Here is a 27,531-nt window from a genome sequence, read left to right on the forward strand (position 1 = left end):
GCAGGCAAACACCAATGCCAGTATAGGGGTTTATTTTCGGCCTGCGTACTTCTTTGTACTTCTTGGCCACTAGTAGGGTTGAAAGGTGGCAGGTAAAAATAAAACTCAATGCCAATGTTGTATTGGGGTAAAAAAAAAAAGATAAAACTATGGGGAGGGCTGCAAACCTAACCTCTATAATGTTGAAATATTAGTTTTTCTTTAAACCAACGTTCAAACCCATTAAACACCATCAGTTTTGCAAAGCTTTTTTAATTCACTTAGAGAACAGTAGCTGATTTAATTCCAATACATCAACACCCTATACCAGGGATCCCCAACCTTTCTTACTTGTGAGCCACAGTCAAATGTAAAAAGACTTGGAGAGCAACACAAGCACCATAAAAGTTCATGGAGGAGCCAAATAAGGGCTAAGATTGGCTATTAGGGAGCCTCTATGCACACTATCAGCTTACAGGGGGCTTTATTTGGTAGTAACTCTTGTTTTTATTCAACCTAAATTTGCCACCAAGTCAGGAATTCAAAAATAACTCTCTGGTTTGGGGGCACTGAGAGCAACATCCAAGGGGTTGGGGAGCAACATGTTGCCCTCAAGCCACTGGTTGGGGATCACTGCCCTATTCTAATGCTATACTTAAAAGTAACGTCACAGCCATTTTTACAATGTAGGTGTTGCCCTATATCAACGAAACAAGAGGATTCCGCGACGTGTAGTTTCTCGGGGAGGTAGAGCTTTATGGGCAGGTGCTTTATAATGCGAGGCTGAGCTATGCAGTCAGCAGCAGCTCATTTGTTACTGCGTATGTGGTGACAAATCTGGCGGAAGTTACTAGCCGCCCTCACTCCCTGTGACTCCCCGCCATGCAATGCCTGGGCGCTACTGGCACGCCCCCTGCCGCCGGAGGACCGAAGCAGCCGGAAAGTTTGCGCAATCCCGCTCCACCTCGCGGCGGGTTTACAGCCAATCAAGTGCGGGGATTCCTATGTGGGCGGGGCACTCTCTCCCACTTCGAGGCTTTCTTGTTACCGGCATTCCAGTCAAGCAAGAGGTTTCTGAGTTCGGTGTTTTCGGTGGTTTCTTAAGAGACATCGGCTTTCTGCTCGTTCAGCCTGTAAGCGTTCGGGGAAGTGCTAGTAGATAGACTGCGTGCTAGCGGTCTACAACGATAAATTCGGCAGAGCAGCGGTAAGAGGCCCGGCGCTCCCATCATGGCTGACAACGACAAACTGGACAACCAGCGGCTGAAGAATTTCAAGAACAAAGGCCGCGACCTGGAGGTAGTTAATCCGTGTTCTTCTGCATTCCTATATCCTGCGGCTACCCGGGGCAAATAGCAAATAGGGTGCGCTACATGCGCGGTGCTGCTCTCAGGGCCCGGCTGTGACGTCGCTTCGGCGCGGCCTGAGAGTGAGAAGCCTGGGTGCTAGGCCTGGCGGGGGAAGCCGGGGAGTGGCGCTGTAGGGAGGAGAGACCTAGTGGGGCCTCCCAGGCGCTGCTTGCCTGCTGCAGTACAACAAGTAGGGCTCACAAGAACATTTGGCTCCTCCATTTGTACGTGCTATTGTGAGCCCCCAGCTTCATAGATAGAGTGGAAGAACCTTGGGCTTGGCCTGCCCTCCGCACCCAAAGGATATTGCTACCAGCATAGAAGTATTTGATTAAAGCTCGGAAAGTAGTTAAGAACTTTCTCTCGGCCTATACACAGGCTTTAGTGTAGCTGCCGGCATTGTGGCCGCGCAAGGAGCCTGTCAGACGCCCGGGGATTCGCACTCTCCGATCTTTGTTTCTAATTCCCAGTTTTGTAAAGTTGCTAGTGTTTGGCTGCACTCAAAGTAAAAGCTTATTTCCTTTTGCTCTTTAAAGGCCCACATGTTAATGCTTGAGCTGTGATTATATGATCTATTTTATTCACAGACATTAAAATGCCAGGTCTCCTTTAAATTAACTTTTGTTATTAAGCAGACAGTGCAATTTTCAAACAGTTTGCAGTTTTTGTTCAGCAGCAGCGTTTAGGGATTTCAGCAGCTACCTGGTTGCTAGGGTGCAATTTACCATTGTAACAAAGCAGTGGCTTGACTAAGAGGAAGATTAATGGGCATTAACAAATAAATATTATAATGTAGCAATGCAATTGTAGCCTTCAGGTGGCCATACATGGGCTGGTTTTAGTTGCCGATACAGTCCTTTAGACTGATTCGGCAGCTTATCTGCTCCTGTATGAGCATGAACCACTCGCTGACTGACATCTGACCTGAAATTGGGCAGATCTTGATCAGACAGGTTTAATTTTTCCATCTGATCGGGGACTGCATCAACGTCCCGAACTGATGGCACCTATACCCACTGTTTTAATTTGATCATTTGGTCCTAGAGCCAAACAACCGAATCAGCCTGATATTGCCCCCCCCCCCCCCCTGTAGTTGGGCATACCGGTATAAGAAGTGGATCTTACCGTGTATGGCCAACTTTACAGAGCAATAGATTTTGCTTGTTAGGGACAGTACCACTCATTAACTAGATAATATTTTAAATTTAGAATGCTGAAACAAGCATAGAGGTAGATAAAAACTATAAAAATGAAGACCAAACACTTGTATATGATCTGTACCATGCTAAGAGAAACTTAAAGGTTAGCCTTTTAAGACTTTACATGCAAGGTTGTTTCTGCTTTTTAGAGCCATTTAGAGTTTGATTAAAGCCTTTCAGCAACTTATATTTGTGCCCATTGCTGCTGATTTAGTTTTTGCAGTTGGTAGCCCCATGGTACTAGTAAATACTTGCTAACAAACTCAGATGATGCTATATTCTTAGGGACTTAGTTTGCACCTGGGCATTTCAGAATGAGTATGTAAGTATGCCCAAAGAATAATGTAGGGGAGGCACTGTTTGTTTCAAGCAGCCACACAATGTTTCAGGGGCGTGTCCCTTTGTCAGATGTGTTGAATGTTCCTTGTGTATCTTTATTGTGCGTTAGATATTTTCTGGATCTACAACATGACTTACACTAGTAACTTGGGCCATATTGGCTGGAAATTTTTAAGCAGTTCTGTTTACAGAGGGAAATTTATAAAACAAGTTTATGGGCTATAATTCCCCTTTGAATAAAAACATTGGTAGCTTTGTAACCCACTCCCACCTGTCTTGCAATTTTGTGTGCTTGCTGTGGGCAAGGTCGGGAGGTATGTTGATGTCGGTATAGGAGTCTCATTTCACTCTTGCACCTTGTTTCAGGTAGTTTAGAATAGAAATTTTGTGAAATTACAGTGCTTTATCGATATATTACTAGCTTGAAACATGGGTCAAAGCTAGTCCTATAAGGAGGAAAATATGTAACTGAATTGTCTCCTCTCATAAAGAGTCTCTACTTGTTACCTGCGACAAGGTTTAAAGGTGGCCATACACCTGGCGGGGTCACCAAACAAGCAGATCATCAGGTGTATAGCCACCTTGAGGTAATCAATATCGGATTGATCAAATCATTGACTGGGAAGCATCCTGCATGCCACAGCATTCATCTTCAGTGACGCATCGCAGCATTGGAGAACCGTATCCTTATAGTTTCATACAAATGAGTAGAGGGTCTTTACACTCAAAATGCTCTTCTTAACGGGGCACTAGATTTTAGTTGATCTATGGTTAAGAGGAATATCGTATCACTCACCGATATAAAAACAGTCTATTTTGTAATATAGTCATATCCTTTATGCTGTATACGCTGGTTCTGGCTCTTTGAATGACTCCTTGCTGTTTCCTACTTACGAAGAAATTAGATGTGTAATGGAAAAATGCTTTCCCCCTAAACACTTTTGCCGGTGGGAAGGCATTTCGGGGAGATTAGTTGGCTGTGGGCAACTAATCTCACTGTGGGCCATTGCCCTTAAAGGAGAACTACGCCCCCCATCTATAAAAGCCCCCTTAACTGACCTGCCTCGACCCCCCCAGCATCTCACCCTTATCATATACTCTAAAAAACTGCCCCTGTTGCAAACCCCAACCTAAAAATGCAGAGCAGCGCAGCTGCGACCAGGGGGCCCGAAGCTTCGGGTCTCATTGCCGACACAGACCCTGCTTGAGCATGCAGAGTTGAAGCCGATTTCCCTATTGCCCCAACTGCGCATGCTCAAACAGGGTCTGTCGGTGATGAGACACAGAGCTTCTACGATTGAACAAAAGATGGCGCCCAGGTAGTCAGTGACACTGCTCTACATTTTTAAGTTGGGGTTTGCGACGGGCAGTTTTTGAAGTTAGAGTATGCGATAAGGGTGAGGTGAGCTACAGTTTTTACCATGCTAGCCAGTACAGGAAAATTAAAGCCACTTGATATCCTGCCAATATTCAGCCAAATATTGTGGTCTCATCAGTGGACCCTGTACAAAGGCAAATAAGCTTTTATTGTTCATGTGTGGCCGAACTGTACTACTCTACATAGACTTGTATGTTACAGGTGTACTTTTTTGTTTGATAACAGTTCGCCCCTTTCAGTGCTCATGGAGCATGAACTTGTTTTGAACAAGTGGACAATTAGCTCTGCTAGTAAGGAGCCATTCATGTTCCTTGCCAGATGTTAATCTTTTATTCTTACTGCAAAAACTGACTGTACATAAGCATGAGGCCTGCACTATAGCTGCAGTTCTTAATTCTAAGCTAACCTAGCAAGGTCTATTTAAGATGGAAGTGCAATTCTCATGGAATGTTTCACCCAAGACATGCTGTATGCCAACCTCTTTGGGTGTCAGTGATAGAGGTTTGTGTGCAAGTTTTCTTCCTTGGAGGGTGGTATGTAGGAATGCACCTCAAGAAGAAAGTTAAACTACACTTCTCTATAGACTCAAAACCTAAAAAAACCTTGTCTTTGGCCAACCAATAACATGCACATAGTGTTTAAATTTATTCATCATGTGCCCATGTAAGCTCCTTCATTTCTCAACATTCTTATATGAAATATCCATTTGAAATCCGATATGGATATAGGACCAATTTTCCTGAATGCTCAAGACCTGGGGCTTTCTGGATAAGAGATCTTTTTATAATTTGGATCACCATACCTTAATGGAGAAGGAAAGGCAAAGTCACTTGGGGGTGCCAAAATGTTAAGCACCCCCAAGTGACTTTAACCGCTTACCTTGTACCCCGGGCTGGTGCCCCTGTTCGGAGAAAATAGCACCAGCCCGGGGTACCTGGAGCGCAGCATTTCCTCCTTCCGCCTTCAGCTTCCTAAACTGCCGGTGGCCGGGCATGCACAGTAGAGCGAAAAAGCCGACTTAAATGTTTAAGTTCGGCTTTTCACTCTACTGCGCATGCGCGCGCAGCGAAGCCGGAAGGAGGAAGTGCCGACAGCTACCCCGGGCTGGTGCTGTTTTCTCCTGACAGCGGCACCAGCCCGGGGTAAAAGGTAGGCGGTTAAAGTCACTTGGGGGTGCCTAACATTTTGGCACCCCCAAGTGACTTTACCTTTCTTTTTCCTTTAAGTCTGCTAAAAAATTATTTAAACATTAAATAAACCCAGTAGGATTGTTTTGTGTCCAGTAAAGATCAAATATACCTTAGCGGGGATCAAGTACATGGTACTATTTTATTACAGAGAAATAGGAAATCATTTTAAAAAATCGGAATTGATTATTTGAAAAAAAATGGGGTCTATGGGAGATGGCCTTCCTGTAGTGCAGCACTTCCAGAATAATGGGTTTCCAGGTAACGGATCCCATACCGGAGATTTAAGCTGGCCATACACGCACCGATAATATCATACGAAACCTTGTTCACATGTGTGGCCACCTTTAGGCTTCAGTCACATGTATCTGTTTCTTTGCCTGCATGTAAACATAGGCCAAGGAACAGCTTGAGCCTGCTCTGGTGGCTGCACTAACCGTCATGGGGGGAGATTTACTAATCCAGGAATAGACCGAAAGTGTCCGAATGCGTTTTTTCGCAATGATCGGTATTTTTGCATCTTTTTCATTGCGGTCGAAAATTTTTTGTTTTTTCCGTCGCCACCGCAACTTTTTCGGCGCCGTCGTGAAAGAAACGGATTGGTTTTTCTGCCGGTTACAACCACTCAATACGAAAAAATCACAACGCAATGTAATAGTCGCGCAAAATGCAATAAAAAAATTGTGCCGGCGACGAAAAAGTCGCTAAATTTTCGTTTCCAATCCGATTTGTTCCCTTTTGGGATTAGGATTCGTGGATTAGTAAATCTCCCCCATGGTGTTGGCCTGTGTACTGCATATTTTGGCACCAAAGTGCTCATATTTTCTGAAGATTAATATTACAGATCTGATGTTTCTTAAATTGTATTTGCAAACCCCTACAATTTAAATTTGTATTGTGTTTCCTTTCATTAAGAAATATGACCCATTTGAATATAAAATATGCATATAGTTTTTCTCAATTTTTTCATTTTTTTTTTTTTTTTTGCAGATTAATTTCATATATTCTTTAAACCTTCTGTTGCTGGCCATTCTTTACTGTAGTGTCTGACATTTTTTTCCGGTTATGTGGTATCTAACCTTAAAGTTATGTTGACATTTCTTTTCCCATCTCCTCTTGCAATACTTTTGCTCTTTATTAACGAGCCATTGTTTATTCCCAAAGTGCCATTATTTTCTCCTTTCCCTATTTCTTTGTTGCATGCTGTCATTATTTATTTATTTTTTTTCTCTTTGCCCCATTCTTTTGAGACCATCCCCCATGCAGAATTCCCCCTCCCCCCTTCCTGTTAACACCCACTGCAGTTTTATTGTTGGTATCTAGTAAAAGAGTGTAACATCGGTTTGAAATATTTGTTGGTGGTCTACAACAGTTTTGTGCACAACATTTTTGAAGGTTGGAATTATGTATACATGCAGAATTTTCAGAGTGCTGCAGGATTTGTTGTGCATAAAGAAAAGTTAAAGAATACTGGTTTTACAGGGCCATCTAAAGGTGCCCATACACCTTAAGATCCGCTCGCTTGGCGATGTCGCCAAGCGAGTGGATCTTCTCCTGATATCCCCCACATATGGGTGGGCGATATCGGGGGAATTCAGGCTAATTTGATCGTTTGGCCCTGGGGCCAAACAATCGAATTATTATGGCGGTTATAGGTAAAGATTTTTTAACCTGCCCGATCGAGATCTGGCCGATTTCAGGCCAGATATCGTTCGGGCAGGCCCATCGGTAGTGCCCATACACGGGCCGATTAGCTGCCGAAACAGTCTAAGGGACCGATATCGGCACCTAGAATCGGCCCATGTATGGGGACCTTTAGGGAAAGCCATAGTTTTCAGTAGCCTTAATGGGTATAGTGATCCCAATATCTTATTCAGAAAACCCCAGGTCCCAAGAATTCTGGATAATAGGTCGTATACCTGTATAAGGAATAGGTGAATAAGGATATAATGTTTTTCATTATCCTGAAAGCCCATAATTACTGGAAAGCCATCTAACATAGACTCCATTTTAAGCAAATAATTCAAAATTTTAATTGATTTACTTTTTCTTTGTTAAAAAAATGTAGCTTGTACTTGATCATTACTAAGCTGCTTAAATCTATTGTGACAAAATAAACCTGGGTTTATTTCATGTTTAACTGATTTTTTGTAGATTTAAGGTATGTTGATCCAAATAGCAGAAAACAGGAAACACAGGTATAGGATGTAACAGGTTGAGGTTTATGTATGAGAATTGTTTGTTATATAACCCATTGCTGCTTCTGTGTCTCCTTCTTCAAATGCCTGTTTGTTTCTACCAGAGATTAACTATAGTTTTATAAGAATGTAACACAGGCAGGCTGAAAAAAGTCTTAATGCTTAAGTGTGAAAAGCTGCATGAGGTTTTATACTAGTTCTTTTGTCATTTAGAATCACAGTTTAGCTGTGTTATGCTACATTATCTCATTTCAAAGTCATTCTAAATTTATACTACCTACTCACTCCTCTTGTGACTGCCATTGCTTTTCTTTTGTAGGACACTGTGTTCTTTGGAACAGGGATTTTCGCTGCCAAATCTGCAACTAAATTCATTTTTAATTCAAGCATACATCATTTAATTGGACTATGTACATTTTTCTTAAATGTTGGGAGTACTGGTTTTATTGAACTGAAACTATTAAATCATTTAAAATATAAGGATTATATATCTAAAAAGCTGAACATATATAATGCATTAGGAGAGACCTATTGTAAAGTTGGGGACTGGTTCAGTGGCTTTGCAGCTGTAGGGTCCTGAGTTTGTATCTTTTCTTTGCATCTATTTGGGTTTTCTCCCATAAAGCAAAAATAATGGCAGGTTATTCTGCTCCTAATTATATTGACCCAAGTTGCTGTGCTGGAACTTGGATTGTAAGCTCTCCAGAGGGAAGAGATGTCTCGTACTGTTAACTCCCAGCTATATCTTAGCATTGCTAAGTCTGCTGACATGGCTGCTTTCCACTGTGGGCTTATTGTATGTTTTGGGCCTAAACCCTCTCTGATCAATGTCTGGTTATTGCTTGCCTAGAATTGGTTAGACTGGAAAATCCTGATTCACCATACAGAGATGTACTTTGAGTCCTGACTAGTTGAAATCGCCCTCTGCATGTTCCCTCTTAATATTCTTCATGTGAACTAATTGCCCATTTGGGGATGTTATGGTCCTGATGGTTTTCCAAGGGTTTCACTGACATTATTTTATTCTTATGGGTAATTTAAAAAAAAAAAAATGAACCAGAAGAGCTTAGTCTATTTTTCCTTTATTTGTTTTGTTGGTTAAACTTACATGTAGTATTTGTGGTTTAGGGAATCCTGCAGACAGGGGCTTCACTGTGGTAGTCAAAAACCTGTTTTTCCAGGAGAACCTCAAAGTTAACCCTGTATTTGAGCCAGTATTGATTGGCATACTAAAGAATTGAAGGTATACTAGTCCTTTAAAGGACAAGGCAATGCAAAATATAATTTTTTGCCTAATAAAAGAAACCAAAATTCTAAGCAGCTTTGCAGTATACATTTATTACAAGTTTGTAATGGTTTTTGAGTTATTTATAATTGCCGTTAGAAGCAGTGCTTGCCTGTGCTTTCTATTCTCTGCCCTGGTGGCTCAGACTGTTGAAACATTGTAACACAAGGCAGCCTGACAGACCTGTATTGCTGGAGAAGCAAGGCATTTGCAACATTGTTTAAAATGTAACAACCAGGAGTTCAGCAAATGCTTCTTTCAATAGCAATTAAATTTATAAATAACGTTTAAAGCGCTACAAATTTTTAATTATTTCATATTGGAAATTTGCTTAGAATTGTTTTCTTTCATTATGCAAAACATTATTTTTGGGGTTGACATGCCCTTTAATGCCTTCTTATCATATATAATTGGCTGAAAACTCTCATTTAATGTTGTACGTTGCCTTTCTTGGGCAGTCTTTATAACATATCCTTGCTCTATAGTACCTGCATCGAGCACTGCTTTCTGTTAGGAAAATTTTATGGTGTTGTTACAGCACTCTGTTTAAAATGGTATTTATATTGTCCAGAAAGTTTTATCTTTTAAATTGTTTTTCTTTTAGAGCATGAGAAGACAGAGAAATGAAGTTGTTGTGGAACTGAGAAAGGTAAACGTTATTTCTATTACCAAAAGTTAATTACATAATATTATATCTTTTTACCTCTAGCTAGAAATGAGAAATGTAATAAGAAATGGACCCGTCTGAAATTTACATCTAAAGGGGGAAAATTTGACCTTTCTTCAAGATGCCAGCGTATTTGTGATATTTGCCAGAACAGATCCTTCAAGGAGAGCAAGACACAAATATAAACTGAGTAGAAGAGAATGTCAGTCTCCCTATTTTTTATAAAGCGGTCCAACATCTATATATTTAAAACAAAACTGATTTTCTGGTTACAATCTGCCCAAATGTGGTATTAAATCTTTCGTTAATAACCACGTTGAGGCCTCTAAATGAATAATGAATTGCTGGCCTGATTCAGCATTATTAATTACTGTATCTGGATAGGTGAGTTTTTTCATTGTATTGCAGCATTACTTAGTGATCAGTTTTTTGGTTATTTTGATCCCAATTATGAACAAAGATGAATTCTGTGGTCACAGCCTCATTGTGCCCTTGTTTATTGTTCATAAATAAGTTCAGTATTCCCTCTAAATTGTACTTGAGCACATATTATATGCCATAAAATGTGGTGTACACATAACTAAACAAGTTCTATCACCATGTTACATGAAAAATCACAATAGTATATATCTTGTGCTTCCAGACTAGAATTGTAAATCTTTCAATACCTGGTTAGGCCTACCTAGTACAAAAATTTGTTCTCAAGCATGACAAATTAGAGTGAATAATAAGTGTGTTCTACTTTATAAATGCTTAATTTATAGCATTATAATTTACTGTTTTGAAATCTCTGAACATCTCACGCTTTATTTCAAGTGTCCTGTGATTGTGCTTTGTTTTTCATTTGTTCTTTTTAAAGAAAAATAAATGAGAATGGATCCTGAAGTATATTAACAAAGAGCCTTAGAAATGGTTTGTGGTCATTAGGGAGGAACTTCTTCCTAATTCCTTGTGTATATTATTCCCCTGTACTTCCTTTGTGACTTTACAGAATAAGAGAGATGAGCATTTGCTTAAAAGAAGAAATGTTCCCCATGAAGATATTTGTGAAGATTCTGATGTTGATGCAGACTTCAGAGTGGTAAGGTCAAGGCATTTAGTTATTTTTCTGAGGGGGAAATGTGTGGTTTAAACCGCAGAGAATGTGAGAATCGTAATGTATAAGATACCAAGGGGAGTTCTTTAGGGATTGATTGGGGAGGTTTAGAAGAATAATTAATTAACTCGTAATGTATAAGATACAAAGGGGCGCCACGATTTCACCGAAATCGCAGCGCCGCGTATGCCATTCCAGCGGCGATTTACATTTTCACCGGTGGGGGTGGCATTTCGGGGAGATTGTCGCGGGCGACTAATCTCCCCGTGTGCCAGAGCCCTTACTGCTGAGCTGCCCCCCCCCCAGCAGCCGATCATCAGAACAATGGTGAGGTAGCAAGATAGCAGCTCTCAGAATAGCACTCAATAGTAAGAAAGTCCAGCTCATGACTCCTCCCATTACATGGGAGTAGGAGAGGCAATAGCTTATCTGAAAACGCTGGTTCCTGAAAGCTTAAAATTGGGCACAATGCACTGAGATGGCTAACGACACCAAAAAAATTTTAAATGGTAGAGTGAATTAATTGCTATGTAAATGGTGTAGTTTAGAAATAAAAAGTACACCATAAAAATCATGACAGAATGCAACACCATACTTGAGAGCAAGTTGTCCCTTCTGTCCCAGTTACAGAATAACTTGAATATACATACCTTAAAGAATCTCTCCTGCTTTTAGTTGACGGTTCCCGTGTATTGTTATTGTCATAACAAACTTGCATCAGTGAATTGGTGTATTGTATGTAGCAGCATGTGGCACTGTAGTCCTAAGGACACAGCACACACATGTACACCCTTTGGTATGAAATTCCAAAACGTATGCCTCACTTTAGACTTAAAGCACCCGTCTTTGACTTTAGACTTAAAGCACCCGTCTTTGTCCTTTTTATTGTGTAGTAAGTTTGTAACGTTACCACAAAGTATCAGAGTAATGATAATGCTTTTTTTTTTTTTTTTTTTTACACAGATTTTGTTAGGCAAGGTGAATTTTAGAAAATAGATGCATTTGCATTAAATATTCTGTGTTTATGGACTGGGATGTGTCGATATATTAAAAAAAAAAAAAAGTCTGGATTATGTGTTTTTAATGTAATATTTGTTCCTACTCTTAGCAAAATACTTCGCTGGAAGCCATTGTACAGGTATTGTCCTCCTTTTTTCCTTTCCATATTACTGAAATATGACCATGGATTGTGTTTTTTGGGGTGTGACCATTGTCCATGCATGTCAAAGACACAATACTAAAAATGAAAATTGTTTTGATAAGGTTTCCTGCTCTGCCATATTTAGCCATCTTGTATCTGTTCTGCAAACCAGTATACCAGTCGGAAGTGAGTCATTTCAGGCCTTTTGCCCCTGTAATCTTTTAGTCGCACAAACGTTGGGCCATATGTTTGAGAGCTACAAAATGAATGACAGTTGAGCTGATGTCCTTAGAACATATTTTGATTTTTTTTCACATAGCTGTATTTTTTGCTTTCTAGTGCTAAATTTTAAAAGTACAAGCTAAGTGAGCATTGTGTTGATGCTCTGTAGGGCATTTTAATTTGCTTTTGTTACTGATCCTTTATTTTCAACCTTTGTCATATCAGATCATAGACAACGTGAAAGTTGTTGTCTGCGACTAATCGAGTGCAGGTTTTTGCTGCATGGATTAGTCGCCACAAGAAGCCATGGCATCTAATGGCCACAGGTGTCTTCGCTCTAATGAAGCATTCTCTGAGCAACCCTGATAACACTATCATTTGTGATCGACCGGGTATTTCTCGTTGAGATGAATAAAAATTGGCTGCTAGTGGTCCGGGTAATATTAATCCCTTTTATATACAGTTCTTGACAAAAACGTCTACATCTCCCCACATGAGCATACTCCTACTCTCTGCAGTCATAGCACTCTGGGCAGAAAGTTTCTGAATAGCTGAATGGCAGGCAACACAGTGGGGCAATAAAAACATTTCTTCACAAGCTCAAATACTCCTGCAGAGAAACTTTTAAAAGTGCCACAAGGGCCTTAGGTTAATGGTACACGGGGGGGATTTTGTTACTCATGTTATCTATGAAAATGTGCAAGGGAGCATTTTTTCATGATAACATTGTCCTGTATTGGCCCAATTATGGGGCCTCCCTAAGGGCTCTGGCACGCGGGGAGATTAGTCGCCCGCGACAAAACTCCCTGTTCGCGGGCGACTAATCTCCCTGAGTTGCCATCCCACCGGCAAAAATGTAAGTCGCCGGTGGGATGGCACATGCGGTGGCGCAATTTCGGCAAATAGCGAGGCTTTTTCGGCGATTTGCTGAAATTGCGCCGCCGCATGTGCCATCCCACCGGCGACTTACATTTTTGCCGTGGGATGGCAGGTGATGGCAACTCGGTGAGATTAGTCGCCCCCGAACAGGGAGATTTGTCGCGGGTGACTAATCTCCCTGTGTGCCAGAGCCCTAACAACCAACTATATCGTATCTCTGGCAAGCATTTTTGAAAATTCCATTCACCTAGGGTATTAGGGCGAACTGCATTTAAATTTGGTTTTAGACTTGTTATAAATTATCTTATTATTAAATTGTTTGTTTTAGAATGCATCAAGTGACCATCAAGGCATTCAGCTCAGTGCTGTGCAAGCTGCAAGGTAAACTTTGGATGTTTCTTTAACCATTTTAACTCAAGTCCTTAAATGTTACTGTAATACAGAGATCCCCAACCTTTTTTACTTGTGAGCCACATTCAAATGTTAAAAGACTTGGGGAGCAACACAAGCATAAAACATGTTCCGGGGGTGCCAAATAAGGATTGTTATTGGTTATTTGGTAGCCCCTATGTGGACTAGTAGCCTACAGGAGGTTCTGTTTGGCAGTAAACCTGGTTTTTATGCAACCAAAACTTGCCTCCAAGCAAAGAATTCAAAAATGAGCAATTGCTCTGAGGCCACTGGGAGCAACATCCAAGGGGTTGGAGAGCAACATGTTGCTCACGAGCCACTGGTTGGGGATCACTGCTGTAATATAACAAGGTTGGCATATCGGGGAAATATCTGTATTTGGCGACCTTGCCAAGCGAGCTGTATTTCAATGTGTTGGCAGCCTTTCACTATTAATAATTAATGTGATTTAAAGTGATACTGACACTAAAAAAACTACTCTTCAAAATTATAATGTACGTAAAAAGTTTCCTATAGGTCATGTTGATGATTTTTTTCTGATAGGGCTACTTTTGTAAGTAATTCTTACTTGAGGTTCCTAAACCTGACAGTTTTGCCAACCTGACTGTCCCTTCTCAACCTGTTAGTTATAGCTTCTAATGCTAATGGCCTACTGCTGCACAAATATGGCAGCCCCCTCATAGAGAAACATGGGGATCTGATGGGTAATGTAAAAGCATCCGGCAAATGCATTTAAAGGAGAAGGAAAGGCCAAGTCACTTGGGGGTGCCAAAATGTTAGGCACCCCCAAATGACTTAGATCGCTTACCTTTTACCCCGGGCTGGTGCCCCTGTACGGAGAGAACAGCACCAGCCCGGGGTAGCAGTGAGCGCTTCCTCGTTCCTTTTCGCATGCGCCGGCCGACGGATTTCGCCGGCAGAAGAGAAAGGAAGGAGGAAGCGCTTCCTACAGGTACCCCGGGCTGGTGCTTTTTTCTCCTAACAGGGGCATTCAAAGGCAATGTTTGGCGGTAGTAAAAAGGTTTTTATTTCTGGTGTCAGCATCTCTTTAAGATATGTTATGTCTGACTTGCTTGTATTGGGATCACATGCATTTAGCAGTTTATTATATTATTTTGCATGAGGATTTCATATTGAGACAATAGACAAGCAATAGATGATTATTAGTGGGGTTCTTTTACCTCTTTCACAACACTTAAATATGATTACCAAAAGAAGTCTAATCTACACCCCACTCAAAAGAAAAAAAAAGTAGTGTTGTCAAACATTAACACAAGCCGAAAACCGCTTTCCGAGAATTGCCTACCTTGTGCCTGCACCCGGATGAATGAAATACATTTAGGTGCATGCACATGTAGCCGTTATCCGCCAAAAAATGTGAGACTTCACATCTTCGGCGGATATTGGCTACATGTGCCTGCACCCAAGCGTATTTCATTCATCCGGGTGCAGGCACAGGTAGGAGCGTATGGCGATTATTTTGGGAAAATATACGCCATATGCTCAGTGTGGCATTAGTCTTATGTGGAAAAGAGGAGAATAGTTGGGAGTCTTTTCAGCTGTGTCCAGTTGGCCACAATTAATCCAATGGTGCAATGACAACATAAATACATTGCAAAAACTGCAGGCCTTTCTAGCATCACATAAGTGTCAGTGTTCATGACTTCAAATAAGAAAGAGAATGGACTAAAATTAGATTGATTTGAGGATAGCAAGCCAGAAACCATTGCAGTTCAACAGAAACATCAATGTTTATTTCATATTTGTGTAAAAAAAAAAAAATCTGGATGACTCAGCCTTTTGGAATAATGTTCCATGGAATAATGTGGACATGTAAAAAGTAGAACACATGTTCCATTATGGCTGGGGTCAATCAAATGATGGTGTGGGTGTTCTTTGCTGCCTCATGAACTGGACCAATTTGCTGTTTTTGAAGAACCATGAATTGTAGTAGAATTTTCTTGGAGAAGTAGTCTGGTGGTGGAGAAACATGTCAGAGGGAAAATGGCTGCTGGGTGAAAGCTATTTGTTTTAATTAGTGCAAGTTTGTTCACAATACCTTGGGCTAATATTACATTTTGTTTAAAGATCCAAAACCATACATGCAATAATGAGGGAAAATCAGGAATTGGGCACTATATGTATCACTATATATTCTGTATAATTCCCTGTATCATTTGTATCATTGCTTTTATTTTTATTTAGAAAGCTCCTTTCTAGTGACCGTAATCCACCAATTGATGACTTGATAAAATCTGGAATTTTACCCATTTTGGTTCATTGTCTGGAGAGAGATGATAAGTAAGTACTTGGTCCTTTTTTTAAAAAAAAAATATTTTGGATGGTTTTCTTATCATGTTATAGCACCACTCAATATTGTTCTTTTTCCAGTCCATCTCTTCAGTTTGAAGCTGCGTGGGCTTTGACAAACATTGCATCCGGAACATCTGAACAAACACAAGCTGTGGTTCAGTCAAGTATGTATTTTGGGATTGTCTAGGAGAGCACTGTACTAATGTTTCAGCATCCTCTTACAGCTGATAGCTATACTATGCTTTATGCAGTCTTCAAGCAGCAAAACATTGCAAGAATGCGTTAAAATATTGTTGCGGGGTGGGGGGGCCAGGAGTGTCCGTTTCCTACTTATAGAGCAATTTAAATATATCCTGGTAAAATTGGCTCAGCCTCAGACTGAGTTTGCTGTGGGGCCCAGTAACATCAAGTTAATCCTCTGCTTGGCATCTAAGCTGGCATTCACTCTTTAGCAAGCTTGTTTTTTCAGTAACACGGCGTTGTGCTTTATCTCGGACTGCTTAGATTTACAAGACTAATTTTAATTCTTAATTTTTTTCAGATGCTGTACCACTGTTCTTAAGATTATTGCATTCCCCCCATCAAAATGTTTGCGAGCAGGCTGTCTGGGCACTGGGGAATATTATTGGTAAGCGAATATTGTTAAATTGCTTTTCCTATTCCATTAGAAAACTACAGTTTTGTCTGAAGTAAATACATGAAAGACCTGTACACTTAAGGGCATGGGGGTGGTGCAGTCCTGGTAAATTTAATGTGCCCTTCTACTTTTTTTTTTTTTTTATTCACTTCTTAACTAAGTTAATGTTCTACCATCTCCTTAATTTTTAAAGTTTTGTTCAGTTAATCATTCATTCATAGTATTAAAACATTTCAGTACTGTCATCCCTATCCCTAGTGGACCTGCTTAATAATCTTATGTATCTTTATATCACTAATTTTGTATACATTCTAAACAGGTGATGGGCCTCAGTGCAGAGATTATGTGATCAGCCTTGGTGTTGTAAAACCTTTGCTGTCTTTTATCAATCCATCTATTCCCATTACTTTCCTGAGGAATGTTACCTGGGTGATGGTCAATTTGTGTCGTCATAAAGATCCACCACCACCTATGGAGACCATTCAAGAGGTAAAATAAACTCTATAAAACAGTGTTCAGACTCTTTAGTGTTCCTATGTAAACTACCAGGAACACCACAGAATGAAATAGCTTATTTCAAAACTTCTTTGGAAATGATGAAGTTGAGATTTTGGGTGTTGAGTGAATGTTAATTTTAGAATGTGTAAATTTAGTTGATGTAGTATAACTCGTAGTAATGAAGTGTGTGTGTGTGATATATTTGGTTATTTGCAAGGGGGCTCTGAAATTACATTGCTGATTTCGGAGTGCATCTGAGGGATGTTGCAATGTGAAGGGCTTCTCTGCAACATTACCAGTGATTAGAGCCCATATTGGCTCCCTTAAATAACCTGCACATCCTTATATCTCTAACGGGTGCTTGATTAACATGTACCCGTGATCTGATTCAAAGAAGTTTTGAGTTCTCAAAGTTGCCTTAATATAAATTGCATTTTTTTATTTTTAGTTTGTTATAAAAGTAGATTAAGTACTTAAACAGTGTCAAAATAAATGGTGAGCCATATATGACTTGTGGGCTATAAGGAATTTTGACCCTAGAATAGTAGTATATTGCTGCCTCAGTTTTAAATTAATCCTATTTTTAGTGGGTTAGCAGTTTGACACCTATCACCCCTATAATGTTTCACCCACCAGAGGTGTGGGCTAATAGAGCCTGCACTCGGGTTGGGGGAAACAATAGTATTTTTATTTATTTTTATTTTTTTTAAAGAAACTGCCCCCTCCAGCACTGGGCTACCCGCACCAGCGGCCATGTTGGTTGGCACTCGCTTGCTACGCGAATGCGTCTGACGTAGGAGTGGTAAATGTAAATCACCCTACTACGTCGCACTCATGCTCATAATGTGCAACTTACTGCACTCTCTCATTATGTGGCCCAACATAAGCCAGGGGCTCCCTTCCGGTACGGGTAGTCCAGTGCTGATGGGCAGTTCTTTTATATATAAAAAAAAAAAAAAAATTGTCTCCCCTATCTGGAGTGCGGACTCTATTAGCCCGCACTTCTGGCGGAGAAAACAATACAGGGGTAATTGGTGCCCTTTAAATTAATAGGCTTAAACTACTTTTGGATGGAGTCCTGTGTAATAATATAATCTCACTTCAACATTGGGTATTCATATTTTTAATATTTGTAATTTTATTTTGGCAGATCCTTCCAGCACTCTGTGTGCTTATACACCATACAGATGTAAATGTAAGTCTCCATATACATTTTGTGTGTGTGTGATGCATTCTGAAATGTGATAAATGTGATGGTGCATGTTAAATGTGCACTTTTGCTATTGAAAGTTCAGGTAATGGTGGTACTTCCAGTTGACGCATACGTTTATGGTAGCAGAGTACTTCTTATATTTTTGGCTCTTGCAAATTCCTCTTTCTTCTATGGCTAGATACTGGTGGACACTGTCTGGGCCCTCTCCTATCTGACAGATGCTGGTAATGAACAAATTCAGATGGTGATAGACTCTGGAATAGTGACAAACTTGGTTCCTCTTCTAAGCAACCCAGAAGTTAAAGTGCAGGTATGGTGCCTTTTATTAATAGGCTAAAAAAAAAATGTAGCATTAGAGTTGCAGTACTATAGCAAAAAAATAGAACTGATTTCTGCACATTTATGGATTGATGCTTCCCAATTTTTCCAGTGAAAAATGATAAACTTTACAGCAGCTCTTTTGTGGTTTTTAATATTTATGTAGAGATCCCCTTTTCCAAGGTGTGCACTTTTTTTTTTTTGTTTTTTTTTTTTTTTACCTCAAATGGCTTGATAAGTAAAATTTGCAACAGAAGTACTTTGTTTTAGCTTACACTATTAAATAATACTAGGAATTTAAGACATCAGCTTCTGGTCTGATATGCTGAGGTCACCACTGGACCAGCAGGCTCAGTAGTGTTAAATGTATGTGATTGACTTGTTGAGCTATTAGCTACCCCACCATAGAAAATCTCTTGCCATGTGGTTAGGTTTCTTACCTCTGGGATAGTTGCATCTCAGCATACTTTTTTTTTTTTTTTTCTTTTTTTTTTTTTCCCCTTCTTTCATAGACACTAATGTATTTGGTTTAGCTTGAACAGTTATGAAACTTGTGACTTTTGTGTCTTAACACATGGCAGGCTGGCAAATTGATTGGTCTTTTGTTTGTGACATTTCTATGCATTTTTGATTTGGTTTCCAGACTGCTGCTTTGAGAGCTGTTGGCAACATTGTTACTGGAACTGACGAACAGACCCAGGTTGTTCTAAATTGTGATGCGCTGTTACATTTTCCAGCATTGCTGACACATGCCAAGGAAAAAATTAATAAGGTTTGTTTATATTGCTTGCTACTGTGTACATTCCCGTTATAACTAAAGAAAAATACTTGTACATAACCTGTTAGCTAACAAGTCAGGAGCAGCAACACCAGTTTCCTAGCTGGTTAGTGTTCTGTTTAGTTATGGATGTGGTGGTGCCAGTGCACTGGGCTGGTTTGGGAAGAGCACTCCACTGGAGTCCATACAGAAATTACTGTGCTCTAAAAGGTTGTAAAGGGGAAACTGACCTTGCTTTTGGAATTTTATAGACTGACATGTTCTAAGCAACTTTTTATCACATGGAATTCATTTTTAATTTTGTATGCTTTTTTTTTTTTTTTTTTAATGTACATTACTATCCTGCCTCTTTCTGGTCTGCAACTAAAAATAGACAACATTTATTAGCATCCCAGTAACCATCTGTTGAAAAGTAATATGCTGGATTCACAATTTATTGTTATACTAATTTTGATGTGAATAAAATGACTGACCAGCCAACTACCTACAATTCATTAAAATGGCAATTACAAATCTAACATTAAAAACAACTGTTCATATCACTCTAAAAACACAGCAGTTAATATTTGGGCTTGTTCATTAGGACAGTGCACATAAAGCTTAAAGTGATACTGACACCAAAAAAATTCTTATAAAAAATATGAACCTACTTCCAAACCTACCTATAGGTCATGTTGACTGTTTTTCCCTAAAAGTCCTGTTTCTCTACATAAATCCTACTGAAGATCCTCAACCCGACAGTCTGGCAAACCCGACTGTAGCTTCTCAATCTGTCAAAAGGACTATGTCATAAACTGGGAGGATTCAGCTTGCCGTTTGCTTCAAAGAGCTCCCCCTCCCTCACATAGCATCGCATGGCGTTGTGAACTAGATAGCAGGCAGGCTTGATCTTTCCATTGCCTGCCTACTTCAAAGGGCTGTGCCCCCCCCCCCCCCCTGCTCTTCCCACGAAGAATTAAATAGCAGGCCAGCTTAAGCTTTCCTGTGCCTGCCTGCTTCTAAGGGCTCTCCCTCCCCCTCCCCATTACAAATAGACAACGGAGCTGAGCTTGTCACACACCGGCTGAAAGCAGAAGGGGTGTTGCAGGTTTGTGATTGGGCATATTTATTCACTTGGAAAGCAATTAAATTAAAACCCGGAAGAGGGGAACAAACATGGCTGCTTTATGGGTCTGTAATTTGTGCTACCATAATTATGAAGTGAAAAAACTTTGCAGATTTAGTTTATAAGGAATTTAAAGCTGATACAAATTAAAACACAACAGCAGGTGTAAAAAAAAAAAGATTTTAAGTGGCTGTCCGTATCCCTTTAATGCGAAGGGTGACCTAAAGATTTTTGGCTAGTGTAGGACAATTGAATTGAAGAGCAATAAATGGGGCTCTGTTTTAGACGTATTTCACCCATCTGTAACATGTTTATCCTAAAAAAGCAGAACAATATTGCCTTTCAATATAGTTTTTTTTTCTACAGTTTTTTGCTTGAACTGTGTTTTTATAATCTCACCAAATTTGACTAAATCAACTGTCTCCTCTTAAAGCTGATATGGTTTGCCATACCAGTTGTTTAATAAATTACAAATTAAATGTTGCAGGAGGCAGTGTGGTTCTTATCCAATATTACTGCAGGCAACCAGCAGCAAGTTCAGGCAGTGATCGATGCTAACCTTGTGCCTATGATCATACATTTGTTGGATAAGGTAATATTACATTTAAAGGGCTTGGGTTTCATGGAAGATATGTACAAATCTACTAAATGTATTCTGAATTACTTTTAGGGTGATTTTGGAACCCAGAAGGAAGCTGCTTGGGCTATAAGCAATTTAACAATCAGTGGAAGAAAAGATCAAGTGAGTAACTTTTAACTCTACCTATTTATATTCATGGATTTCCTATGACCACATGCACATATGTCATGTAAATGGACACTTTTAATTTACTAATTATATTTGCTTACGTCATTCTGTGTACTTCATATTTAGAATGTTTTAAATGTACAGTGTAAAGGGATAGTTCACTTATTAAGTATGTTATAGAATTACTAAAATTCCAAACTTGGTAGTTAGAATAAAAAGTTAAATAAAACACCCATTTATTACATAATATGATTTAATCTGACACTGATTTACAATTCCAGGTGCAAATCTTTCCAGGATCTACAGTGCAACTACTACTGTAACTACTGTGCCTATGGTTAACTGGCAAAATAAAGAGCAGTGTCATTGAATTGAGTCTTGTTAAATAAAACGGTTTGCCTTTTTTCAGTACATTCTTACGATTTCCCTTTCTCTTTTAGGTTGCATATCTTATCCAACAAAACGTTATCCCTCCTTTCTGCAACCTACTTACGGTCAAAGACCCCCAAGTCATTCAAGTTGTGTTGGATGGATTAAGCAACATTTTAAAAATGGCTGATGAGGATTCTGAAACTATAGCCAATCTTATTGAAGAGTGTGGGGGTATGTAAAGTGTGGCAGACCAATGTCTATCTAATATCTGAAACATTGCAATTACAGCGTTTTGATTGCAGTGTAATGCTACACAAATCTAGTCTGACAATCTTTTGGCAGCAATAAAACTATCTGCTATTGCAAATATGAGTGGAGAATCAAGTCTCATGGGCGATAACAACAATGCAACAGTTGCCATTTGATCTGATAAACTTACAGTCCCAGCCCATGTATGGGGTACCCTAAAATCTAGGCATGAAAAGCTATCCTTAGGCTGATGCCACACGAGGCGTAGGGCTGATATTTTCGGCAAGTGGAAAAACACTTGGCGAAAATTCAGCCCTACGCCTGCTACTTGTGCTTGCACCCAAATGAATGGAATACGCTCGGGTGCAGGAACATGTAGCCGATATACGCATGAAAACGTAAGAGAATGCAAAGTCTCACGTTTTCATGCGTACATCGGCTACATGTGCCTGCACCAGAGCGCATTCTAATAGGAAATTGTATCCCTTCCCAATAATAAATATTTTATTTTAAGCTATACAGTGCAAGCAGTGTGTAAGGGGTGCATTGTTTGCACATTATAACCTGACAATAAAAGATTAATAGAAGGGATATGGTTCCTTATTGAAATGTAAATGTGCTTGCCTCTATTCTATTGCACATGAACTTTTGTACAGTGGGTTTGGCTGTTAGAGGCTGATAGCCTTACAGGAACTGCAACAGTTACAAGTTGGTGAGCACTGATAAGTTTGCTTTAAAGTACTTGATATGTTGAAAAAAAAAAATCAATGGTCTAATACAGTGCTGTCCAACTTCTACGGTGCCAAGGGCCGGAATTTCTCTAGCATACATGGTGGAGGGCCACTAATGGAAGCCAGTTTTGACCACTCCCCTTTTTGAAACCACACCCACTTCAAACCACACCTATTTTATCACAATGGTGGTAGCACAGCAAATGCTTGGTCGTTACTGTGGGGATATCAACCATCATTCATATGTGAAAGAATTATGTCATATTAAGATATACCCTTAAATTCCATATGCCTCCTCCTCCCCTGTGGATAGCAGAGCAACCCCCTGTACATAATTACACACCTTTGGGACCATTTAATGGCTATTTCCAACTGCTAACAAACTCCCACAACAAACCCCTGCCAGGTTCACCTCCCACAAGCAGCATAGGGCAGGCAGAGTAAGGCACACACATGTGTGTGTGTATGTGTGTGCCATACTCTGCCTGTCCTACCCTGCCTGTGTGTGCCATACTCTGCCTTCCCTATGCTGCCTCTGTGTGCCATACTCTGCCTGCCCTACCCTGCCTGTGTGTGCCATACTCTGCCTACCCTACCCTTCCTGTGTGTGCCATACCCTCCCTGACCTATGCTGCCTGTGTGTGCCATACTCTACCTGCCCTATGCTGGCTGTATGTGCCATACTCTGCCTACAGTACCTATGTCTGAGGTGTGAAGAAGTGAACAATGGGAGTGATTACAGTCTGAGCCTGAGGTGTGAACACTGCAGGGGGGGAACAATGCAGGTATTAAAAGGTGTGAAAAACACAGGGGATTACATTTTTAAACAATACAGAGGGATTACAGCCTGAATCTGAGGTGAGAACCATGCAGGGGGGCAGTTAATCTCAGTACTGATACCATTTAATGCTTACTCAAAATGCTTACATCAAAGCAGCCAGACAGGTGGGGGGCCACAGAGAGGGGGGTCGCGGGCCGCATGCGGCCCGCGGGCCGCCAGTTGGACAGCACTGGTCTAATACATTACAAACTAGTAGATACTAGTAGTATTGTGATCTTGCATCATGTCTCTTATCTATGTTTTTAGTACAGACATAACACATTTCCATGCACCCGCAATCTAAGGACAGGCAAAAGTGACAAAGGTTAAAAATTGCTCAACTCGAAACTCACCATGTGCATTTAATCCTGTTTTACAGGCCTGGAAAAGATAGAACAGCTGCAAAGCCACGAGAATGAAGATATCTACAAACTGGCATTTGAAATAATTGATCAGTTTTTCTCATCAGATGTAAGTTAAATTGTTGTCCAAACTAATCTGTTTTCGAAAGATCTGCCAAAATGTTCTCTACATAAACCTTTGGGAGATAAAATATTCAGCAAGTATGCTTTTAGTCAACTTTTCCCAAATTGTGTAAATCTAAAAGGGAACTGTCTCCTTTAACAATCTTTTTGTTGATGTTTAAAAAGGTTAATTTGAGGAAGCACACTAATATAGACTTTGTAATATCAACAGCTTAAAAAAATTACTTATTGCTAATTAATGCCTATACAAATATTTGCTTTTTTGTACAGTTTGGAATTTTTTTATTGCCATTTTGGCTTGGTTCACCAAGCATGGTTAATATTAGAGATAGAGATATATATTTTTGGTGGTGGGGGTCAATGAAACAAGCTATTTTAACCTTAACTCTTAAATACTCTTTTTAGATTGATGAAGATTCTAACCTTGTCCCAGAAACAATCCAGGGAGGAACATTCAGCTTCAATTCATCTGCCAATGTACCAGCTGAAGGGTTCCAGTTTTAGGAGGAATGGTTGAAAGGGAGATACATTGCAGCACTGAAAATTGGTTTGATCCATCAAGCTTGGCTCATGGGATCTGCTGCATTAAATCGGAGAAAGAAATGTGAGGACTTCATTTGGATGACAGTATAGAGCAAATGAAGTCAAGATGGCGAGTGGATGCGAGTGAGAGTGAGTGGCAAATGTAATGAAAACTTCACACCGAATGCTTATATAGGTTGTGCAGAGGAAAAGGGCTATAGGTCAAAGATCTTCAGTGCCTGAGTGGGAAAATTGACCTGAAAGAGAAATTGATGAAATGCAGTACTATCATCATCAAGCCTTGTAAGCATAAAAAGAAACACATGGGTAGGATGCCCGCATAAGTCCAAGGAGATTAAGCCCAGGCCTTGCTAAGAAGCTCCGTATGAATGGACAGCATTGAATGAATGTCTGGACACCCAGTTGTGAATCCAGGCTCATTTTTCGAACGTGAGGCTATTCACTCATGATGCAGACTCCCAGTCCAGGAGTGGCGTGTGTACGAGAGTATGGGTGTGGTGCTGTATGTGAACGCATGCAAGCTTGAATCGCCTTCAAGGGGTTGACTAAACCTGGAAAATCACAAATAAAATCATAAGTGTTACCTTACACTGGACATAAAAACAGAGACATGTTTAGAAGCAGATTTTGGGTTACTCCTCAGTCGGTTTTGCTTTCTTTTACTTTTTTTTTTTTTCTTTTTTTCATTTTAAACTTCTGTTTGTACGGCTTGTATCATATTTTTTTTCTCCTGCACAAAAAAATAAGGAAATTAAGAAGGCAACCTTGTGCATTTGCACCAGATGAATGTGTTCTGCAAAATGTTCCATATCATCAGAGCTCATTTGTGTACAAAATTCTGCATGGAACCCAGGATTGTCCGTGAATCTAAGAACTGTTTTACAGTACAACATGCCAAATGAGGGGAAACGAGTAGAGAGGATAAAACGTCTGTTATTAAGCCATCCTTCCATTTTCAGAGATAACATAATTAATTTGCATGTTTATTTTTAGCTACGTTTTGTTAAGTCCTGTACAGATGTTTCAGTTGTGGTAGAAGCTGTGCGGTGTTTCAATACTTTTTGTTTTCAACATTTGTTTTCTATGAAAATGATATGGAAACGTCTAAACTGAGAATTGGTGCATATGTACTGCTGCATTCAGATTGTTAGAAGGTGTGACTAGATGTACAGACCTATTCATGGTTTCAACACCTTTACTATGCCTAAGCAGTTCCATTGTTTTAGAATCTTTTATCTTTAGATGTAGGCAGCCATGAACAATCTATTTTGAGCCACTTTAGGGAGATATTTGTATTTTAAAACTTGCATTCTCTGCATGCAAGTCTCTTTTATTTGGAGAACCGCCTCTGCCTGAGGTACCGCACACTAAATTTGAAAGCTGCATTGATTATGTTATATTAAGAGAACTCTTTATAAGGTGGCTCATTGTAGGAAATGCTGTGCCTTCCCCTTGAGCACAAGTGTTGCATGAACAACAATTTGCTGTTACTCAGACATGCAAGGTTTAGCCACCATTAGCCTAGATATATCTACTTTGTGTTTAAAGTTAAATGGTAATTCTGAAACACTGTAGACTGGATAAAGATTATTTTGTGATCATAATTTGTTGGATTAGAGTATTTTTGCAGCATTCCTTGTCATCTGAAGTATGGCTTAAGGTTACAATTAGAAACAGCAGAAACTAGCTTGTACATTTATTTATGTAGAAAGCAAGCTAGGCTGTCATGGGGAATAAAGCATAAACCTTAAAAAACTTTCTATTGGATCTTTTTTTTTTTTTCCCTCATGTTCAATTTATACCCATATAATACCCACAAAGTCACACAATGCCCAATTACCAGGACTGGAATGACAGTATCTGTTCAGGCGTATGACATACATGGTATCTGACAACCATGATTTATTCTTTGGTCAAAACCCCACAACACTATCTCCATCCTCTCCAAATTAAAGGAGATTGTGTAAAAAGGCAAGTTTAGGAAGTTTCTGTGATTCCCAGTAGTTGAGTTTAGAGGCACAATGGCTGTTGGGTTGTACTGTTTCATGCTGTTTACTGACTTAGAGCAAAATGTGACTTAAAGAACATCTAATGTTTATCTCAAGATTTGGCTGCAGTTATCACTACTCTGCTGGCTAGAATAATAACGTGTGTCTGACACCCTTTGGAAACTGGTACAGCTGTGCCTTATAGAAACATCAGAAAGGGTTTCTCACAGTGGCATAATATGTTAATTGATTTGATTGAACCCCATGATAAGAAAAATCATCCTGAAAGTTGGAACTGTTCCCAGGAGCAACCCTAGTCATAACCCTGTGAGCTTTACAGACACAGCTACCAGGGCTAGCATTACAGAGGATGGAGGGGGAAATACATTCAAATAGTATTCCAAACCTGTTCTTCCAACGCACAACAGTTGGACTTAACTGGTAAAATATAGCTCATTGCCCCAGGCATTTATTCTGGCTGTAAACTACAACTTCCAATATCCCACTGGCAATAATAGGCTAGTGAGGGGGTGCTGGGAGTTGCTGAAACGATATAGATTATTCATAAAACGTAAGCTCTTCTATTTTCAATCACATGTTATGTGAGCATTCTGCAAAACATTCAGCACATTTCCAATGTGTTTGTCTAATAGAGAGCGTGCAGCTTTGCGCAAAAACTAAAACCGTGAGTTACCATTGGGGTGCTAGTATAAACCTTGTAAGTCAGGACTCCTGCTCTCGAGTTTTGATTTATTAAATCTATTACATGTGTAACACTTCTCAAAAAGCTTTGCATTAAACCCCATTGACCATTATTATGGTATTGTTTAAGCAGCTTTATTCCACATGGTGTGGGGATTGTATTTCTACTATAAAGAGGAAGATAAAACCTAACTATATGTAGTTTCTATTCCCTTTACATTACACAGACGTGTGATATGGGTCACTGTATGTATAGCATGTTTCATCTTGACATGACTGCATTTATATTTGCCCTGTAGTCAATTCTCCGTTGACTCATTAGATTTGAATTTCTCTTGAATTAAAAACAAAAACAATTGCAGAAAAGGGATGTTCTAATGTTAATGTAAGTTATGCCCTCCTAATACATCTATTTAAGTGGGGGTGAATAATATTTTATAATTAAGATATTTCTCTATAAATGTTACATGCCTATGGGGGAAATCGCATTGGAGTTGTATTCTGATTCGTAATAACTATTTTATTAATAAGCATCCTACATTAAGGCAGAGTAATGGTTTTGCTTTTAATCCTTGCCAAACAAGTACAATCCCACTGCAACAAAAAAAAGGGATGCTTCGTGTCTTTAAAAAAAAAAAAAAAAGTATCATCCATAATGTGAAAGTTTATCTTTGGAAAATAAATTTCTTTTGTGAAAGCTC

General features: G+C 39.7%; 1 protein-coding gene and 1 non-coding gene across 2 annotated transcripts; both read left to right on the forward strand.

The window, feature by feature from the left end:
* The first annotated feature begins 966 nt into the window (after nt 1-966).
* kpna4 (karyopherin alpha 4 (importin alpha 3)) lies at nt 967-27,531 on the forward strand. The gene is made up of 17 exons (XM_002933235.5): nt 967-1,278; nt 9,519-9,563; nt 10,573-10,662; nt 11,786-11,815; nt 13,248-13,300; nt 15,536-15,631; nt 15,722-15,807; nt 16,185-16,271; nt 16,600-16,769; nt 17,929-17,973; nt 18,170-18,301; nt 18,953-19,081; nt 20,680-20,784; nt 20,863-20,934; nt 21,381-21,543; nt 23,492-23,583; nt 24,003-27,531. Exons 1-17 carry the CDS (start codon nt 1,210-1,212, stop codon nt 24,099-24,101), a joined length of 1,563 nt encoding a protein of 520 aa, XP_002933281.2. The 5' UTR covers nt 967-1,209; the 3' UTR covers nt 24,102-27,531.
* LOC116411290 lies at nt 16,869-17,170 on the forward strand. The gene has a single exon (XR_004223038.1).

Source organism: Xenopus tropicalis, chromosome 5 (assembly GCF_000004195.4).
Source record: "Xenopus tropicalis strain Nigerian chromosome 5, UCB_Xtro_10.0, whole genome shotgun sequence".
Lineage (NCBI taxonomy): Eukaryota > Metazoa > Chordata > Amphibia > Anura > Pipidae > Xenopus > Xenopus tropicalis.

Excerpts from the sequence above, each read along its gene's own strand:
- kpna4 (XM_002933235.5), top strand. The coding sequence starts at position 1,210 with ATGGCTGACAACGACAAACTGGACAACCAGCGGCTGAAGAATTTCAAG. Across the intron at positions 16,272-16,599 it reads GGCACTGGGGAATATTATTG|GTGATGGGCCTCAGTGCAGA; the intron begins GTAAGCGAATAT and ends CATTCTAAACAG. Across the intron at positions 19,082-20,679 it reads CCAAGGAAAAAATTAATAAG|GAGGCAGTGTGGTTCTTATC; the intron begins GTTTGTTTATAT and ends TAAATGTTGCAG.